The sequence below is a fragment of the Cheilinus undulatus genome, linkage group 8 (genome assembly GCF_018320785.1).
Source record: "Cheilinus undulatus linkage group 8, ASM1832078v1, whole genome shotgun sequence".
Lineage (NCBI taxonomy): Eukaryota > Metazoa > Chordata > Actinopteri > Labriformes > Labridae > Cheilinus > Cheilinus undulatus.
This window is the reverse complement of record NC_054872.1, coordinates 31,883,722-31,905,426: the sequence shown is the minus strand read 5'-3', so window position 1 is coordinate 31,905,426 and position 21,705 is coordinate 31,883,722. Positions and strand designations below refer to the sequence as shown.

At 38.9% G+C, this 21,705-nt stretch overlaps 2 protein-coding genes across 2 annotated transcripts; one reads left to right on the top strand and one right to left on the bottom strand.

The window, feature by feature from the left end:
* The first annotated feature begins 58 nt into the window (after positions 1 to 58).
* Positions 59 to 9,158, top strand: si:ch211-149k23.9 (germ cell-specific gene 1-like protein). Its single transcript, XM_041794220.1, has 6 exons — positions 59 to 254; positions 5,961 to 6,143; positions 8,193 to 8,240; positions 8,331 to 8,483; positions 8,588 to 8,699; positions 8,786 to 9,158. The coding sequence occupies exons 1-6, from the start codon at positions 59 to 61 to the stop codon at positions 9,156 to 9,158; spliced, it is 1,065 nt and encodes a 354-aa protein (XP_041650154.1).
* A 1,120-nt stretch (positions 9,159 to 10,278) lies between these two features.
* On the bottom strand, positions 10,279 to 19,661 carry rcvrn2 (recoverin 2). The gene is made up of 5 exons (XM_041793817.1): positions 19,609 to 19,661; positions 14,797 to 14,885; positions 14,133 to 14,682; positions 11,230 to 11,341; positions 10,279 to 10,839 (listed from the first exon to the last, which is right to left on the bottom strand). Exons 3-5 carry the CDS (start codon positions 14,511 to 14,513, stop codon positions 10,754 to 10,756), a joined length of 579 nt encoding a protein of 192 aa, XP_041649751.1. The 5' UTR covers positions 14,514 to 14,682; positions 14,797 to 14,885; positions 19,609 to 19,661; the 3' UTR covers positions 10,279 to 10,753.
* Between the last annotated feature and the right edge of the window lie 2,044 nt (positions 19,662 to 21,705).

Genomic DNA, 21,705 nt, shown 5'->3' with positions numbered 1-21,705 from the left:
TGCCTCACCTTCTCCTCCCCCTCTCTGTCTGTGTGTCTCCCCTGTCTCCTGCGTGGCCATGCTGGAGGGTATGTCCCGACGCTCCCGCTCCCTGCTCTCCCTGACCTTAACCACTCTGGCTCTGGCCCTCTCCATCCTGGCTCTCTGCACCTCCTATTGGTGTGAGGGCACTCACAAGGTGGTGAAGCCCCTCTGCCTGTCACCTGTAAAAATGAAGAACTGCGGTCAGAACAACAGCGAGCCTTACACCACAGGTAAGGATATATGTCAGAGACTTTTATCTTGCAAAGAAAAGAAAGCTCTGGGCATTCTATGGGGCTTCCTGTTGCTTATTTGTTTCCTATGAATATTTCCTCTAAGCCTATATTGCTCTATTTCTGTCGTTGGGAATGGACACAAATACATGCACATACATATTTGTAAAAATGTCTGCATGCAAAAACTCATTTCATTTATGTGCACAGACTTTCCACCTATAGAAGGAATATACTTGGGGAAAGACCACTTTTAAGAATTTAGGCGTCTTGTAAAACTGGTGATTAAGGGATTTAGGAGACATGTTGATGCTCAATTCCATCAAATAAGGAAATCTGCAAATACAGTCATGGACGAAAGTATTGGCACCCCTGGATTTATTTTTTTCCAGAAAATACACCATCTGTTCCAGAAATTGTTGCAATTACAAATGTTTTTGGTAAACACATGTTTATTTCATTTTTGTGCATTGGAACAACACAAAAAAAGCAGAAGAAAAAGCCAAAATTGACATAATTTTACACAAAATTTAAAAAAAAAAATGGGCCGGACAAAATTATTGGCACCCTTAAATGCAGGTAAATCATTTTATTTCAAGCTCAGATGCTCATTTAAACTCACCTGTGGCAGTAACAGGTGCTGGCAATCTAGAAATCACACCTGAAGCCAGTTAGAGTGTATAAAAGTTGACTCAACATTTGTGTGTGTGCCTGTGTGTCACACCAAGCATGGAGAAGAGAAAGAAGAGCCGATGATTGTCTGAGGACTTAAGAGGCTAAATTGTGGAAAAATATGAACAATCTCAAGGTTACAAGACCATCTCCAGAGATCTTGAAATTCCTTTGTCCACTGTATATAATCTAATCAAGAAGTTTATAACTCATGGAACTGTGGCTAATCACCCTGGACGAGTACAGAAGAAAACAATTGACAAAAGAATGCAACGCAGGATAGTTGGAATGGTGGATAAACATCCTCAGTCAACTTCCACACAAATTCAGGCTGTCCTGCAGACTCAGGGTGCAAAAGAGTCAGCTCAGACCACACGTCGTCATCTGAATGAGATGAAGTCTATGCATGGAGGAGACCGAGGAGAACCTCACTGCTGACAAAGAGACATAAAAAAGCCAGACTGGAGTTTGCAAAAATGTACCAGTGTCAGCCTCTATCCTTCCGAGAGAACATTTTGTGGATGAATGAGACTAAGGTAGAACTTTTTGGAAAAGCGTCATTCTACTGTTTACAGAAAATAGAATGAGGCCTAAAAAGAAAAGAACACAGTACCTGTGTCAGAGGTCATGGGTGTTCCAGCATGATAATGACCCAAAACATACCTCAAAAAGCACCAAGAAATGGTTGGAGACAAAGCGCTGGAGAGTTAAGAAGTGGCCAGCAATGAGCCCGGATCTAAATCCCATTGAACGCCTATGGAGACATCTCAAAATTGCTGTTGCAAGAAGGCACCCTTCAAATCTGAGAGACCTGGAGCAGTTGTGTTGTTCCAATGCATATATATAGGAAATAAATAAATGTGTTTACCAAAAACATTTGTAATTGCAACAATTTCTGGGAGAAATTGTGTTTTTTCTGGAAAATTCCAGGGGGTGCCAATACTTTCGTCCATGACTGCAATATGTATACTGTAATGCAGCATAACAAACCTAAGACTTCTGCATTTAAAGTGAAATTCCTGCTTTAAATCAGAATGAGCAGTGTTTTAAAGGGGCTCAAACAGCTTAACCTGGACATGAAGTTTTACGACCTGGTAGAAAAGCCATAAAAGTATGATCAGTAAATACACGTTAGGGAAAAAACTGTGGAATAAATATTTTTTCTCCAGCACAAAGAACATGTATACAGTCATATAAACTAGAGATGCTTCACTACAGAGCAATCGCCTCATAATATTTTATATGTATTGTTGAATAAATATTTTTTTGGAGGGGGTGGGGGGGGCTTTCAATTTAGTAGACAGGACAGCTGCAGAGAGGCAGGAAAAATGGTAAGAGAAAGTGGGGGAAGACAAGCACCAAACATGCACCAGGATCAGGCTTTAAACCTGTAACCAGTGCGTCGAGGACTGTAGCCTCTTGTTGTTTCTCAAAGTCCAGGATCCCCTGGAGGCAGGGCAATATTCTAAGGTGCTGCTTGTACCTGCCCAGCTTTATTTTACAGCCATAAAATGATACTGATAAAATATTTAGCGTGCAAACGGGACAATACTTGCATTTAAGTCTATTGAGCGGTTGAGGACCCAGCTTCCTCCTAGCAGTGCGCTATTTCTTTATTCTATTTTTGAAGAAGATTAAGAAGAAAAGGAAAACGGTGCACACTGGATTGTGGTAATTCACGAGAGTGGAGAATACACATATGCCTCCTTGAAAATTCTGTGTTGAAGGACTAAGTCATTTGAAGGAGGATCAGTCATCTGACAGCAGTCACTGCATGGCATTCATTAAAAAAGCTGCTGCTCCAGGATCCTTCCTTAGCTTAGGGGAACAGCTCCTACATATGGATACCTGCTCTCCCAACTGAGCTAAACTGGTGCCCTGAATAAATGTTTTGGCTGAAGAGAGTAAGAGTGTGTCTGTTTGCTTCATGCTAGTTTACTTGGTCTTTTTAGTCTGCTTGGCCAAAGTGGATAAACAGAGGGTGCTTAGTGACCAGACACTAGATCACTCTCTTCTGTCAGAGATTGTTGTCAACAGTATGGTTCCATAAATTCAAAATACCTCACATAAAAACATTTTCAGAAATGCCAGAAACAATGGCAAGAGCAAATTACTGCCACTTACAGGCTCAGATTGTTAGTGGGCAAGGCGCACATCCAGCAAAAAGCGATTTGGCATGCAGAACAGGTGTTATTCCTATTTTCCACCTGATGCAGTTGTCATTTATTTAGGGTCAAGAGCTCCTGCTGCTGAAATAGCAGGGGAACTTGCACTCCCATTAATGCCCAGTGGTGTGTTTCTCTTAAAATGAGGAGTAGTCTGGAGCAAAGCTGGTGAAAAGACTGCCCCTTAGACCACCGAACAACTGATCTAAAGTCTGTGGTACATACTTATTAAATGACATTAGAAAAATTGCCATACATAGAATTAGTCATTGGGCAACAGCAGACCTTCTCCACAGTTTTAATATCACTACATGGTGCTAATATGTTGAAGTCTAATACAGAAGTACATGAAGAAGCACACGCACACTCACATAGACTGGGGTTTATATAGATTAACAATTGTTAATACTACCTTTAAGAAATATAACAGATATATCATTAGTGATTGGCAGTATTTTTTATGCCTATGTATAATAAAGCTGTCTAGTTTACAAAATGTAGACAGACACGCACCAATACACCAATACAGGCCATACATTTAGACAACATGCTTTACATAGTTGAAATAGGGACCCAAGTGTCATTCGATGTCAGAGAAGCCGCCTACAAAAGTAGACAATTATGTTGGGTAGGATCTATTCTAGTCATTATTGTGCTCATTTCAGAGACATCTTAACCTTGTATAACAGGGGGTAACCTGCTGTACTGTGTTCTTGATGTTAAAGTGGTTAGTTGGGATCTCAGACTGCTCTATTTCAGTAGCAATTCTTATTACATCAGCTGCTTAGATGAACAATATGAGCCCGTTGGTGGCAAAAACAAAGCAGAAGTATGTAGATGACTCATAATGATTGAGCTGCAGCCAACACAGCCAGTGTCACTGCTGCAGGCTGAAGAGTGCATCACACTGCAGCAGTGAGGCTTTACAGATATGTCATTTTAACTCACAATATGAGAAGTATGGCCAACATGTAGAATCATCAGTATTCCTCTTTGGCCTTTAGGGAAACTGAGGTTATTCACGGCACTGGCTTGCTGTCTCTGACAAATGAATACTATTGGGGGTATAGCAGGAATTACATAAGTCTTCCAAAATGATTCAGAGATTTAAAAAGCAGATTTCTGACTTCTCCCAACGTTTGGCCTTTGACTTTTGAAACTGATTACAGGAGTAGTGTATTCCTTTATCTTTGAACTGTGTCACTGCATAAAACCTCAGAATAATCTCACTGCATCATATGCCACACTATTCTTCCAGTCAGAGACTGATTGTCCTTGATTTCCATGTCTTTATAATCTCTTTTTGCCCATACCTTAGTCCTACAGTGAACTTAATTTAGGCTCAGTGCTAATCTGTGGAGTGTGAGAGTGGCTACCAAAGGTTTATTCACCCTCTGAAGAGAGGGTTACACAGCTCACTGCCAGGTTTTTAATTTCTCAACAGATGTATCTAATCCACACTGAGATTAACAGCTCTTCCTGCATAAAGGAAACCTCGTTGATCACAAGTGTACTTCTAGTGATGATACAGAAAGATCCAGCTTTACTTTGGTTGATTTAACTCCCTCTTATGGTTTAAAATAAAATGTACATATGGGATGATGAGATGGTTGACAACAAGCCTACATGTTAGACACAGAAGAAGTCTGGGTCATTCTAAAGAGCTCAGTGAGTACAAGTGTGATACTGTCTGCAAAGGCGCATGGTAAAAGTCGCTATGTTGATTCCATAGTTGAAGAGTTCTGAACTTCCACTGGCATTAATGTAAGCCCAAAAACTGTGCAGCAAGAGCCTCATGGAATGGGTTTCTCTGGCTAAGCAGCTGCATGCAAGCATCACATCACCAAGTCCAATGCCAAGCGTCGGATGAAGTGGTGTAAAGTACACCGACACTTGACTGTGGAGCAGTGGAGACGTGTTCTGATGAGTGAAAAATCATGCTTCTCTGTTTGGCAGAGGGCAAGTCTGGGTTTAGTGGATGCCTGGGAGAAATGTGAAGTTTGGTGGAGGAGGGATAATGGTATGGGGCTGTTTTTCAGGATGTGGGTGAGGCACCTTATCCCCAGTGATGGCCAATTTTAATGCTTCAGCATACCAAGGCTTTCTGGACAATGTTATGCTTCCAACTTTGTGGCAGCTGTTTATTGAAAGCGCTTTTCTATTCCAACATGACTGCCCAGGTGGACGAACAAGGACTATAAAGACATGGTTTGATTAGTTCAGTGTGGAAGAACTTGACCAGCCCCCACAGAGCCCTGACCACAACCCAATCTAGCACCTTTAGGATGAACTGGAACAGAGATTGCAAGCTAGACCTTCTTGCTGAACATCAATGCCTGACCTCATAAATGCTCTACAGAATGAATGGACACAAATTCCTGCGGAAGAAAACCAGAATCTCACCAGAAAGCCTTCCAAGAAGAGTGGAGGCTGTTATGGCTATAAAACAGGGATCAACTCCATATTGAATAAAATGTCATTACAGTCCCTGTTGGTTTAATGGCTAGGTAGCTGAATACTTTTGTTCATTCATATGGTGTAATGTTTTCCATTTCATTTAGCACTGTCTACCTTTCTAAGAATAAAAAATATCAAGTCGAAGAGTCTAAACATTAAAATTAACTAATTCTTAAGGTATGAGTCAACATTAGCACTAAAGGTCGCTTTTGTGTTTACACAGGCCCATAATGTTTCATCAGTTCCCTGTATGCACTTCAGTGTATTTCTTCATTGTGTTTCTGCATACTTGGTTTAGATTTGTGTACTTCTTTCTAGTTGTCAATTTGCTAAATCACTGGAGGGTGTGAGATATTCTCTATATCGGGAGTAAGAGCTTTAACAATGCACTTATGTTCTTGTTGTCACACAGAGAGCCCCACTCAGAACCCCTTCAACCGGACCCTGTCTCCTGCCAGGAGAGACGAGCTGGCAAAGATCAGACAGAGGCAGCTGGCCAACGCAGTCCACTACATCTGGGAGACGGGAGAAGACAAATTTGCTTTCAGATACTTCCACACCGGTTTCTGGGAGAGCTGTGAGCGACATAATGACGGTGAGATTAAATTAGGGATACACAATATTGGCTCTTTGCCACTATCTGATATTGTTCATCTCACTTTAGCTGATAGCGATTTATACAGACCTTTTTTCTATTGTTAAGAACACCAACTAGTTCCTATACTCAAATTTACTTCTTCCATCTTATTGTTACAGTCGACTTGTTTCAAAAACAGACTTAAAACAAGACAAAAAAATTGATGAAGCTATAAATTACAAATGTATTTTTTCAAAGTCATTCATTGTTGAAAATCAAAGTGATTTCTTTTGATTACTTGCACATTATATTTAAAATGTATTCCTATAAGATGTTTTTTGGGGCTTTTCTGCCTTTATTTAGATAGGACAGCTAAAAAGAGACAGGAAATATGGGGAGGGAGAGTAGGGGAAAGACATGCACCAAATATGAACTGAGGCTGGAATCAATCTTGTGACGTGTGTTGAAGACTACAGCCTCTATATATGAGTGTCTACTCTACCCACTGAGCCAACCTGGTGGCTATTAAATGTATTTTTAACAGCGACAGTAAAACCAAGTATTATCCATTGATTTCTGCTTTTTACTTGACCACTTACTAGAACATACAGCTGGTACATAAATTGGGAATAAAGGCAAAAAATGTAAAATCTGTTACCAAAATGCAACTTTTTCAGCTATTATCTGCCGATATGCTGATAATATTGCATCCCTACAGCATAACCATGCTTGCACCTGGGTCTATTCAATTACTTGTATAGTTGTGTTTCAGCAGTATTTGTATACTTTGTACTTGAATTCACTGTATGGTCAGAGCGAAACGAGGGACCAGAGCATAGACTGTAGAAAATATTGTATGAAACCCGAGTATATCAGCCCTAGGACTCAACAGTGTGGTTCCGGAAGTAAAACTCTCATTCATTTTCTCCATTAAAGATTTGATTATTAGCAATATTATCAGAAGTATCCAAGTTAGACTTACCACAAGCTGCCAGTGAGTGAAACATTGATATGCTCCTGTTCAAGATAAAGGCTTGTAGGGTATTGACCTTGTTTGAAGAAAAATATAGTTTATTTGTGATTTCAGCTAAAAAATACAACAATATCCACAATTTTGAGTGGCATAGCGACATCTCTGATCGGTGGGGTCCCCATTACCATGAATATGTCTACTGTGCCTGTGAATGAAGGCTGTTCACTGTTTATGATGACAATATGCCACCACAGTAAGAAGTAATAAATACACAAACTACAACACATTATAACAGTATTTCAAATGTAAACTGCAAAAATGATAAATGTAGAAACGAAGCACATAAAGCTATCATTTACAATGAATCACAATGGTTTGTGGGATACGTAGTTCCTTCCTCCTTGTAAGGAAATATCTACACAGTCTTGTAGCTTTGCCTTTTTTCAGTTTTTTTTTTTTGCTGTTCTTAGGCTGAATCAAATGTTTTGTAGTCATACGTGTTCAGTTAGCTAGAGAGATGGTTTATACATTAAAAGCCTTTTAAAAGATTTTACAAAACATCTATGAATAGTGAGTGTCACTCCTGAAACAAGTGCCGCTGAAAAAGTGGATGGGCACTGTTGAGCTCAAAGTGCTGAAAGAGGAGTTTAAGCCAATCCATTGCAGCCACCATATTGAAAATGCTTTCACAAACTAACTTCAGATTGACCCTGATCCAGACAAAGAGTTGGAGCTCAGACAGGTCTTAAGCCTGTTAACAAACAGTTACATCATGCTTGCTTGCAAGTGTATCAGCCATGCCTTTCAAAAGCATAACAAAATCCATCTTAAAACCAAAACAGAAAGTTTAAAAAAATCAGCCAAAACCATATGTTAACAAGTTAAGTTATGTTGTAAAAATCGTCATTTTAATATGGGGCGTGTATGTGACTTTTGCAGCTACCCTCACATGGACACTTGTTGAAATGCAACTGCCACTGAAACTGTTATGCTGCATATGCCCTTTCAAATAAAATCAATTTTGATTCAAGGTTCTTTTGGAAACTAAATGTTTCTCTCTTTTTTTCATTAACCACTAATCATTTTGTTTGCAGGGGAGAAATGTCGAAGTTTTATCGATCTAACTCCTGGAGAGACACAAGGTAAGTCGTGTATAAGCCAAATACTGATGATTTATCATTCAATTTTTTTGTCTTGTGTTTTTTTTAAGTGTTTTGTTCTAACTGTTGCAGGTGTTCTCTGGCTGTCAGTTGTATCAGAGTTTACATACATCGGCTTACTCGGAATGGGCTTCTTGCTGATGTGGCTGGAAGTCCTGTGTTCACATAAAGAGATGCACTCGCTAAAAATCAATGCTTTTGCAGCTATCTGCACAGTACTATCAGGTAAGAAGCAGCCTGTTCTTAGACTAAACATAACCATCTCAGTAGTTAATATCATTATCCTCTTGTCCTAAACTGGGTCATGTTTTTTCAAATTATCCATGTAGGTCTTCTTGGGATGGTGGCCCACATGATGTACACCACAGTTTTTCAGATGACAGTTATCGTGGGACCCAAAGACTGGCGACCTCAGTCCTGGGACTATGGCTGGTCATTTGCGTAGGTGGCATTGTTCCAACCTGTATCAATCATACATGTGTTGTGTAGTATCAGAGTTATGGTGACATGTTTCTCTTTGCACCTAGTCTCGCCTGGGTGTCCTTTAGTTGCTGTATGGGTGCCGCTGTGGTCACACTCAACTCCTACACGAAGACCATCATCGAGCTGCGCCGCAGACAAAGGCTGCGTTTAGAGGAAGCTAGAGCCGCCACTCACGCTCCAGCTTATGATGAAGTCGTTCCAGGAGGTGGGCTCTACTCCGTAAGCGGCCTATTGCAATGTCCCGAGGGCATGATTGACGTAGCGTGGGCCCCGAATGGCAGTGTGGTTGGAGTGGGAAACGGGGATGTACCAACGCTGGTTTTAGTGGGAGGCTGTGGGCCTGAGGGGTGTGAGGACTGTGAGAGGGAGATGGATGAGATGGAGGAGGCCATGGATCGGGTCGATTCACCCTGTTAGAGGATCAATTTTATGCATTAACAAGAAAAACTGAAATGTTTGGAGAAGGATCAGTGGAAGCATTACAACCCTTTTCTTCTTTTTTCCACTTCAAATGATGTGACTTAAAAGGAATTTTGGAGATTTTTTATGCTGGAAGGACAGTGACATCCATACATATCAAAATCAAAAGACTACAGTGTATGAGAGGTCACACTGCAGGCAAGAGTGCAAGTTTTCTGGGTATTTCTCAGTGCCTCATGGTTTTAAATAGCAATCTCTTTATGTAAAATAATATAAAAGTTTGTATAATTGCTTTATTTATGTATTAACATTCAATCTTTTATTGTTTCATCGAATGGATAGGACAGATGTTTCCGCACATTAACGGCCAATCCTTTTGGGGACAAAAACATGTTCTCATTTGTCTCAGTGGGACAAGCAACATGTTCCCTTCATCAAAATCTAGTCTCATTCTGTCAAATATTTTTTGACAATGGCAGCATTTCAATTGATTTCATGTACTGCCTGATCTTCATCAAACAGCGTCTCCCTGCAGATGCAAAGACAAACCCATAAGATAGAGACACAGAGAGAAAGATTAGAGATTTTGAAAAGTCTGCTCTCTGATGTTGAACAGAAGATTATGTGTAAACCAGTAATCCCAAGTTGGACGGGAAGGAGGAGGAATAAGGGTGAGGAAAGACTGTAGGCATGTGAAGGGATGGGGCTGGATAGCAAGCCCAAAGACTGCACACACACATATAAAAAAGCACCATAACACATTACCATTTTGGGGAAATAATTGTTTTTAAAATTATACTATAGCCTGGCATTCACCCTGCTGAACATTAATTTGCAATATCTTAACCACAAATTTATAAAGCCACATGTACCATCCATAGGTAATATGTTTGGGATAATCCTGGATTTACTGTCCGGGATGAATACAATTGAAACATTAAAACCAACAGCACCAATTTTTGTCAATTGACAGCGTGGTATTTTTTAGTATGTTTTTAGGTCATAGACGCCTTTTTTTGTTATTTTGGAAAGGATGAATAAATAGATTTTCAGAGCACAGATGTATGAGAAATCCTTTAATTTATTTTCAATCGAATAAACACATGAGAACTACAAACCTTTAAAGAAATTTCCAATTATGTAAAAAAAGGACTAGCATCCTCTCAAATACATGTCTAATAGACAAACTGTTCATTTCTTCAGAGCCCTGATTTCATTTAAGCATACCAAATGTAGTTAGTAATAAGACATTAATCATCATACAAACTCCTGATACGTATATTTAATATACTGTCTTACAGTAGCCACCATTACTCTTGCTGTTTTCAGCTGGACACGTTTAAATACTATGCCATTATTAGCCTGTCTTTGCATCTATTTGATATAAATTCATGAACAACAAACATTAATTAAACAGTAACATGACATTAAGGAAACTTGCTGAAATGTTAGTTGCCACCAAGACACTGCAGAAATGAGTATTTACACAGAAGGGTTGAGTGGATTATAGAGGACTGAGAGACAGAAGAGATAACAGTGTGTTAAAGAAAAGAAGGAGCCTAACATGAAAGGACAAAACAACATCGACTCCATTATTTGAGTGGTTCGTAGTGGATGAGTCTCATTGCATTCTCATTTTCAATCACTCCTTTGATGAACTCTCCTTCAGCCAGTCGCTCTGTGAAGGGAACAAAGAAACAGAAAATATGGCTGAACAATGACTCTTATCTAGGAAATCCCATCTTATCTCCTGTGTGGGTGTGTAGTTTTAGTGGCATGCAATGCAGAGAAGTCACTTAAGGTTTAATGGTGGCTACATACATAAAGCTGGCACGGCAAAGTGATGCAGACACCAGGTGGATTTAATACTTGTATTGTTATTAAGCCAAAACAGCCGAGCATAATCTTTGCAGAGGATGTAAGAACAGCTGTTAAGGAAAGGTGGGAACAGCTTATACTGACTTGATCTTCCTTTAACATAAGTACATAGGGTAAGAACCTGTTGACCTGCCGTGCACCGCAGGGCGCGACATATACACACATGTGCCATGTGGGTTTTCTTCCTTACCGTTGTCTCTCTTTTCAAAGTAGGACCACAGCTTGTTGGCTCTCTTCTCGGGTGTGTTTTCATCCTCTGGTAGCTTGCTCTGCTCCTCCTTGGGGATCAGCTTAAATATGGCCTGAGAGGGGATTGGGTATAAGATTGATGATGAGTCTACACCATTTTCATTACAAAAAAACATATGGAACATACAACACAGCATATAGAGATGTGAAAAAACAAAGTCGTGTTCAGACTGTGGGACAACTGAGTAAGCTCAGCTTATTCACTCTAATGTGCACGACAAAATACTGATATGTCTAAACTTATTTTAACTGGTATGAATAAACACATACCTTTTTATTAGAACAAGAACACCAAGTCTCACCCGTGTTAGAATATAACTTTTATTCTTATTTCCCTTTTTTTTAGAAACAGACAAAACAAGACAATCAACATGTGATTCTCACATTAATGAGATTTGTTTTCTTTGTTAAATAAAAACATTTTGTAATTATTTGTAATAATAATTTGTAATAATTTCTTTGGATTACAATTACATTATACACAAAGAGAATTTTAAAACTATTATCAAAATCAAGCCTCATCTGCCATTTTGAGGGCTACAAACAGCATGGTAACAACCTGCTGACAGACAGCAAGCGCCGTATATCACAAAATAAAAATGTCTCCCTTTATATGGAGCTTATATTTAAAATCAAAATTAAGTTGAACAACAGTTTTGTAGGGTGGTTTACCTGAGACAATCACCACAAGTGCTAGAAATGAAGGTAGCTTTATTTCAGACTATATACTCCCATCCTGAGAGCTCACTTTAAAGTTTAAGGAAAAAAGGAAAAAGAGCTTCAGCTGAGGTAGGTCTGTTGGTTTAGCTTAAAAGTCCACAAAAGTAATGATTCATTTTAAAAGGTAAAGCATCATGGTACATTTGTACTTTCTGGCAACATGTCAGCAAACATTTCATACCTGCCAATATACCATCCACCTCATATATCAAGTCTAGTAAGATATTACGATCATGAACTGGCATAAAAATGGAAAAATCTATAGCAGTAGCTTCTACACACAAACTTAAGCCTGCAATCCTTATATGACAGCAGATCTGGCAACCAGTGCAGTCACAAGAGCAATTCTTGAGTGCTTGGTCATCACTATTAACATTTAAGCCATCTAAATTAAAGATGCACAGGTCAGGTTGTGCTAAGAATTAATAATTCAATAGGCCAAGGTTTTACATTCAGGCCTATGAGCCATTTTTCAGAGAGAGTTAATCTTCAATGGGCCACTTGGAATCAAGCAGATTGTAAATGACTGTGCACTTTGGGTTCAGGCCTTTAAGTGTGCGTCCCACTTAGAGAGGAAGCACTCATCTCCCACATTTAAGACACCTAGATTAACATGGATTAGTGCCAAGACTCAGGCCACGGGCCAAACGCCAAGATGGCTTCTCTTTCATCTCTGCGTTCTCTCTCAGTCTCAGCCTCTCCCTGCTCTCTTGTGGTTTATGTAGTTCACACTGTGAACTTGGTGATTACAAATATTTCCTTTTAAAATAAAGAAAAATGTCTGAAAAGTTAAAGTATCTGCATCCAAATCTGAAAACTAAAGACATTGTTACATCCTCCCTTAAATAATCTATCATATCAGTGCAGCATACTGAATTTTGTTTATGATATTAGCAGCCTGCCTTCTTTCCTCACTTGTTTCCCATCAAAAACTCTAACAAACAGATATCACTGGATTATCTTCAGCGAAGAATGATGCCCTGTTGATGTATAACATCTGTCCCTGCCTTCATCTTCTCTCAGTCTGGTTTCCTTGTTGGTTTTAACCTTTTTGCTCTTAAATGGAGCTACTTTGCCCCGTGACCATAAACATGCTGCATATGAACATAGACCAGTTGGCCTGGATTACAATCCCATTACAATGCCAGCTGAATGCTGAGCTGATCCGTCTAAACCTTTTACACTGCAATATCATCTATAATGAAACACAAAAACTTTAGAGCTTTCATCAGAAAACTTTTCAATTCATAAAACTGCTCCAAACAACAAGATAAAAATCACAAGTTTACAACATGGTGGCAGCTGTATCATTTGTAAAAACAAGCATTATACTCAGGAAGGCTTGGCTGTGTCTCTTTTGATTGAAAACATAAAAAAGGACCGTCTTGTTTAAGAGTGTGACTGCCTGTATAGTCTGAGCTAAACCTGTTATCACAGAGATTATCTGGAAGTTAATGCCCATATAGACTTGCTAATTGGGATGCCAATTAGCAGCAAGACCTACATACCATAGGGGGAACTGGCACTTTACAATAAATAACAGCAAATCTTATCACAGAGAGTCAAATTACCAGAGAAAACTGACAATATAGGCTTCCTCAAAAAATGAAAGCTTGTCTCAAATATAATAGAGAAATCAATTCAACTTTTCCAAAACACTTCAAATAAAAGGAAATTTGAAATAACAAAAATAAAGTAGTATTTACTGAAGCACAATTGGATTATACTGATAAAGTCAAGTATTCCTACTATTTTGTTTCTGATGAAGCTTTGATAACTCAGAGTCAAACTCTCCTCTGAGGACTATGACATGCAGAATAGTTGGAATTAATTTTTTATGTGATTCTAGTAGCAAAAAAACAGATGAACTTTGTGATGAAATAAATTAGCCTCTTTGTCTGTAGCCCAACTTGTCAACATGTTTTATGAATTCTCAATAAGAGCATTAATTAGAGAAAATTAATGTTTAAGAGGAAATCAAAGTTCCTCTATCTGAGGAAACAACATTTAAAACAGGATAAATAATCAAAGTGTAATGGATGCCATGAATTGCTCTTAGTCACACCTTTACTTCTCATCCTTTTATCACTATGTTCTTCAACATGGCACATGCATCATCCTCACCTGGCAGATCTCCGTCACTTCTGTCTTGTTGATGTATCCATTCTTGTCAACATCAAACAGCGAGAAGGCCCACTCCAGTTTTCGGGTTGTCTTCCCGGTAGATGTCATGTGAAGTGCAATGATGTATTCTTTGAAGTCCAACGTGCCGTCATCGTTGGTGTCAAAAGAGCGAAACACATGTCTTGCGTAGCTCTTGGCATCGCTATCCGGGAAAAAACGTGTGTAAATCTGCTCAAACTCTTCAGGTGTTATGCGGCCTGTCGGGCACTGCTTCTGAAAGTTCTCGTACCACTGGCTGATCTCATTCTCAGTGAATTTGGTGCTGAGCTTCAGATCCTCCAGGATCTCCTTTGATAGTGCACTACTGGTGCTATTTCCCATTGTTGATGTTTTAAGTGTTTTGGCAGTACAGCAGTTCTGACAAACTCACTGGCAAATATTTGCCACCTGAGTTTTTTTCTTCTCTTGTGCCACCTGCACTTCTTCTGTGTTTAAAATGTTTTTGTTCTTCTGCTTGACGTCTTCTCTTTGTGGTGTGCTAGAGAAGAACCTGTATATGATAAAAAAGAAAAGGTCCAAATATGGTAGTTTAATTGTGAGGATTAATTGATTCTGTAAAGTAAATCACATTGTCGGGATAATGAAAAATGCCATGAAAGCTTACCTGAGTGCTGTGAGGGCAGGCAATGGCTGGAGAATTGAGCCTTGACAGTAAGACAGTGACAGATAAGGAGGGCTGGAGAAAACACACTCCTACCAAGGATGACCGAGATAATTCTGTTAATGCGGGATTTAAGGTGGCTGAGCTTTAGACTAAAATGAACCCCCAGATTCTAATTTCCTCTATTGGGTCTATTGAAGGAGAGCAAAAACTTGAACTATGACAATACTAAGCTATTTCCTTTTTTCAAATATTAATTAAACTGTAACTTGTGGAGGTTTATCTTTTAAAAAATGAATTTATACCCCATTACTAAGCAACATCTTTGGTGTATTGCTTTTCACTATGCTGTGTTGGCACAAACTCATTAATAAAATTAAATAGGCCTTGTATTTGTGTTCTAAAGAATCATAAAACCCTTGATAACCATTGAACTGTTGGTAAAAATTCTGTTAACATGTCTCCATTTGGGGTTTAGAAGCTAGCTCTAGCTTCTCCACCAGTGGCTCTGCTATTTCAGTTGTGGCCTTTCAATAGGTTTAGTTGACCACTGACATCTAATTCCAGACTACCATCTGTCCAGCCTGTTTAACCCCCTACTCCCACCTTCAATCCCACCTGAAGAATGCCCCTCACATCAACTTTGCCTTCTTGTTCAGCATGACCTCCTTCCTGTCCAACCTCAACTACATTATTTACTTTTTCCACTTCCCAGTTTTTTTGGGTACCTGGCTTGATTTTAGTCTTAAGAGTGTTGTCACGTCAATCTAAGTCCTTCTGTTTCACATATCTACTTATACAAACACGCACAGGCCTGACTTGGCTTTCATTCCCTGGATTGAACCTTTCTTCAACCTCGTTCCTTCTTATGCACTGCTGATCCTGTGGTTCCTCCTCTGTATTTTGTCTCCACCTACATTGTCACGCACCTTCAACCTTCAGTAATCGACATATCAAATTACCTTTATGACACTTTGGCTGACACATTTAAGTCTTGAGGCATGTCTTTGTGTCTGCTTGACTGAAAGTATTATCTTGATTGTCTTAAGTGTTGTTTCAGACTCATCTAGGAGGAAGTGTACACAGTCTGTGTAACATGTGTGCAAGGATGCAAATAAGAAGGATGTGATTTCACTGCATGAGTAATTTCTTACATACACGCTACTATGCACTTTAACTACTATGCACTACTATCACTGTAAAATTACCATCCATGTCTGTTTTGTGCACCAGAATTTTCTTCATTTCATAATTATGCTCAGTGAGTCCATCTATTGGATTACTAACGCCCCGCCCCGTCCCACCCAATCCAACACTTAGCCAATTACCTTTATCTTCATCCTGGGAAAGTCATCGCCAATAGAATTAGCCCCTCCTGTCCACGAAAGAATCCCTGACATATGACCTATTCCCTGGGCCTAACTAATTGCCAAAGCTAGGGTAAGAAAGGATTTGTCGTTCCTTGGAAAATGTTTTTCTACTTGTGGAGACGGTGAGGGGTCATATAATGTGTTGTCTGAACACCGTCTGAGGCACCGAAGCACGACAGAGACACTCTGAGAGTAAAACAAATCAATACATCTTTTTTTGTTTTTTAGAGCCATTAAAACAATGGCAACTCTTAAATGGCTGTCCAACATTAAAGTATAACTGTACTTCTGTTGCAAGTAGTAAAATGTCATAAAAAGCAGTGCAGTAACAAATGGGAGGTTGTATGCAGTATAAGTCAACTTATCTAAACTTATCTCAACTTATCTAAATTGCTGCAATTAGGCCACTGACCAACGACTGGCAACATGCCAGTTGGCTGGACAACGTGATAGCCGATTAGTGGCTGAATAAATCTCACCTGTGTTAAAGCACCAATCTGGGAGTGAGATCAACATCAACTCTGACATATATACTGCAAATCTGCCCCACTCAGTGTAAACAAAGTAGGACAGGCCAGCTCCATTCATCCAAGCCAAATGAGAACATGTGGAACCTGCTCCCTTTTCCATCTTACCAATACGTTTTGTTTTGAAAGATCAACCCTTTTTGCAACATTTCTTCAACAACAGTGGTAATATCTTAATCCTCACCAGTTAAACTCCAAACCGGTGACAAAATAGTCTTGTAGTTTTAGAAATTAAGATCTGGGAAGAATTCATCCGCACCTCATTATCAGTGTCCTGAGAAACGGGAACGCCAAACAGGAAAATGCTTTAAAAAAGAAATATTCACTCTCAGCCAAACAATACTTGGGTGGAAAACAAGTCAAAACTTCAGACTGAACGAGAGGGAGAGAGGAAGGGAGTAGCTCCAAGATAAATATCTGGTAATGGGCTATAATGATGCTTAATGACAGACAAGAGCTTCCTTCTGAACACAAGGAGCGGGAGGAACAAACAAGCAATGACAACAATCCTTACAATTGTACCCACCGTCTTGTCAGGCCTCACTTCTGTGACGTGTCTATGATAAAGGTACCAGTGTTAGAGCCCCCTGCTCCCATTTCAACACCAACTGTGCAGATAAAGTCAGCACGACTTTTAGGCTTTCACTAAATTTACGAACTTAGCTAGAGGGAAACAAATTTCTGTGAATTCTATGAATTTAGAGGGCCTTCATTTGAAACCATTTCCACTTTGCTTCTGATTCAGCTCTGAGGTAAGCAGTAAAAACTTTATATTATATAATATATGATACAAGTCATCCCTACAGTATCACTAATTGTAATAAGATGTGTTTTCATTCTGTGGTTACATACATTTTATTTTTCTCAGTTTTCCTAGGATGACAAATGAATTTTGGTTGTTCTCTATAGATCCTAACTTGTTCATCTTGGTATCTTGGGTTAAAAATGCCCATTTTTTTACATGATAATGACTTAATTTCTTAAGATCTCAAAAATAAGACGAAGATTAACCTGTTATTGCAAATAAAGCAATCGTTCTTGCCTTAAGAAGGTACAGATGAGGATGAAATTATTAGCCTTCTATGACAATTTCACCATTTCCTAAGTTTAAAGTGCTGTTTAGCAGAGACAGGATTTTTTTTAACACAGCTTTCCCAAACACCCTAGTTTAATTTTGGATGCTTACACTCCAACTTAAACGCTTTAAAAACTTCAGTAAGGGTTTGAGCTGTCATCAGGACAAAAAGAAATCAGTTTAGACTTGAGAAAAAGAATTGTTGATGCTCACAAAGCAGGAGAAGGATATTCAAAGTTAACAGTGTTTCCAAGTGTCAAAAGTTGGAGTGAGAAGTATCATAAAGAAATTCAAAGAGAACCACACAATACAGAACAAGAAAAGCTCCACTTCTGCAGAAGAGCCACCTTCAAGCCAGACTGAAGTTTGCCAAGGACAACATGGAGGAAGATTCTGCATACTGGAAGCGTGTCCTCTGGTCAGATGAGACCAAACTGGAGCTCTTTGGCCATGGACATTGCTTGTGTTTAAAAAAGAAGGGAGACAAGCATAACAGAAAGAACACCAACCCCACAGTGAAACACGGAGATGAGAGTATTATACTGTGATGATGCTTCAGTGCATCTGGAACTGGAAATCATGCAAATATGGAAGGAATCACGAAGAAAGAAGGATATATGAAGACTTTGAAAAACCTCAAGCAGTCAGCAACAAAACTGGGTCTGGGTCGTCACTCTGTCTTCATATGTGGCTCCTGGTGAAGAACTACCTCCAGAAGACCAAAGTGAACATTATTGTCTGGCCTGCATAAAGCCCTGACTTGAATCCTATTGGAAATCTTGTGGGTGAACTGAAGACCAAGATCCATGGCAGAAGGCCATCAAATCTGGAGGAGCTTGAGAGATTGGCCAAAGAAGAATGGGCTAGGATTCCTCTGGAGTAGTGTCTGAGACCTGTTGAAAATTAAAATTATCATCTGCAGGCTGTTATCCAGCAAAGGGGTGACAGAATTGACTATTGGCTTCAGGGGGGTAATTATTTTTACTATGGTCATTTTTTTTTTTTTGTGAAAACATTTTGTTTCTGTGTGCAAAGTAAAATAATGTAAGCATCCAAAATAAAACTTGGGTGTTTAGAAAAGCTGTGTCAAAAAGTCCTTGCTCTGTTAAAAAGCACTTGGGAATACTTTACAAAACTAAAATTTTCATGGGGGTGGCTAATAATTTTGTCCTCATCTGTAAAAAAGAGATCTATAGAAAAGACTGAAACGTACTCATTACAGGAAATCAGACTCAAATAAAATGTATAGATGATTGTCCTCTAAGGACTCCCATACTATCATATTAGCCCCAGTTCATTTAATTCAAAAGTAAGAACTTACCTCAAATTTCATCTACTGCTTTGCATCTTAATCAAGCCAAGTAAAACCCCTGTGAGCTACTTAAGTGTTTAAAATTTTAGTTACCTTTTCATATCCAATATTTACATGACCCAGCCTGCGGGATAGTTATTGCAGTGTTTGCTCTACTGCCGCAGGCCTTTTAATTTAAACAGCAGCGGAGATCCAAAAGTCAACAAAGGTACTTAATATTTAAATATGCATTTTGGGAAAGGTGTGTCAATGCAGCTCAGTTTCAGTGATATGTAGATTCTTTTATGGGATGGAGCAAAAGCACATATTTCACAATCTTAAATCTCCATACGAGCGGGTTTTTAATTGCGAATATGTGTCACATTGTAGGACTGGCAAAGAAGAAGAAACTGCATGCAAAAACCTTGTCATCATCTGATACAGAAACAAAACCAACAACGGCAAACAAGATGGAGACACTCGACCCATCAGCTCTACCAGACGTCTCTTCTACTGTCAGATATGACCCCAAATCTGACACAGTTATCTTACCAGGAGGAGTTGTCTCATTGGCAGGCCTCACTGTGGTGACTGGGGGTGCCGAGCTGTCCTGTGGGTCCTGCATGCTGGCTTTTGGTTTTTGGGGGACTCTGATTGGCTTCAGCTGTGTAGCTGTGGGGCTGTGGGACCAACTGATTCAGTCAAAAGGGATAACCTCGCACTTACTATGCCTAGGAGTTGTTATTCTGTCCATCAGTTTCCTGGTGGTGGGAAGTGTGCTGACTTTTTATGTCCTGACAAAGAAGAAGAAAGAGATGACACGAGAGGCGAGGGAGGATGGAAAAGAGATTCTTGTAGAGAATGGAAGGGTGATTAAAAAAGTAACCGTATAAAAAAGACAGCCATACCAGACAGGAATAACATTTTCCTTTTCTCTGTACTTTTTGCAAAAATTACACTGCGTCTCAGTCGAATGTCACATTACAGGTCGTGCTCTTCCTTTAATTTTCTGTGTATGCAGAGGAATTATAACCTAATATATACAACTAATTTCTAATTCTACATCTCAATATTTTTGTTTATGTACCCTTCATATAAATCATTTTATCAGCAGTTTTGGTCACTTGTCGCTTTGATATTGAAAATTTAAAAAACAGCTTAGCTATGCAGTTTTGAAGTAAACTTGATAACACTGTGTATGATTTAACTATTCAATTACTAATATAGACCAGGTTACTATATCTCTTTTTCATTCTATAGCATTATCAGTAACACAAATTTTCTATTAATGATGTGTTGTACTGGGTTGCAGTGTTTTAGATGGAGGCAAATACTTCACTGATAGTACAATGATGAACCATGCTGATACATGTACCCCCTTAGGTGAAATAAAAGATATAATTTGAACAGGCGCTTACAAATGTGTTGTTCTTGGGGTTTGTCAGGATGTCTTCACTGAAAAGGGGCCAATTTTACACTTTTTGCTCGTTTCAGAGAGAAAACATGTAGGCTCTCTCCAACAAATTTCTGTAAACACAAAAGAAGTAGTTAATTCAGTGAAACAATAGGTGAAAAAAGCAAAACACAAAGCTAAGATACCCAAATGCTAAACCTAGCATCAGCTAAGTAAAGACAGTAGCTAACTTTATTCGTGGTCAGTTTCAAGATATCAAGAGCTGATGAAATATCTCACGCTACAAACAGTAGGCACAAAACAAAGTAAAGTACAGATAAAACATGGGTCGGTCAGGTTATTTAGAAGATGTTAATATTTGTTAAGTCGGGGTTAAAGGTGTATGTAAAATATCAGTTAAAATCACAAGTGCTGAGTGCCAACCGCAGCCGTTGCCGCTAACTGCCAACCGTTAGGAGCAAAAGATCAACAGGTAGAACTGTGGCGGTGCCCCCAATCGATTAAGCAAGTTGACCAACACTATAAAGTAGCTTAAGGTTTTAAGGCAATATCTTCAACACAAGTGGAATGAAACAAGAAAGCCACACGTAGTTTCGGGTGTGTTCTTAACTCCATCTACTGGAATCAAAACGAATTTAACTTCATCCAGGAGCTCTCCATCCTGTGACTCAAATTCCCATTGTAACTCACTGGATCGTCAATGGTTCGTGGCAGAAAACTTCGCTATAATACCAGCAAAAACTAGAAATAACAGTTTAGATATCACTTACTAAAAAAAGAGGTAATTTCCCAAGTAGAACTTTTGTGCAAACTCCTCTTTGTTCTCGTAGTCGTTTGATACATTCAATCCCTCGTCGAGGTGTGGAAGCCCATTTCTGCCACTTAAAGAAAAACTCAATCAAAATAAGTAGATTGTAAGTCATAATATAAGGTGAAAAGTAAAAAATATGAGATAGTTACTCATAACTTTAAGTTAAATTACGAGATAGTAAGTCATGATTATGACACAAAAAGTCAAAATTGAGATTAAAAGTATCAAAATATGAAAAAGAACAGCAATCATAAGATAAAAAGTCATAATTATGAGATGGTAACTTATAATTATGAGATAGAAATTCTAAATTATGAAAGAGTAAGTTATTATTATGAGATGCAAAATTAATAACAAAGTAAGTCATGATTATGACATTAAAAGTCAAATTTCTGAATAAAAGTAACAAATTATGACAAAGTAT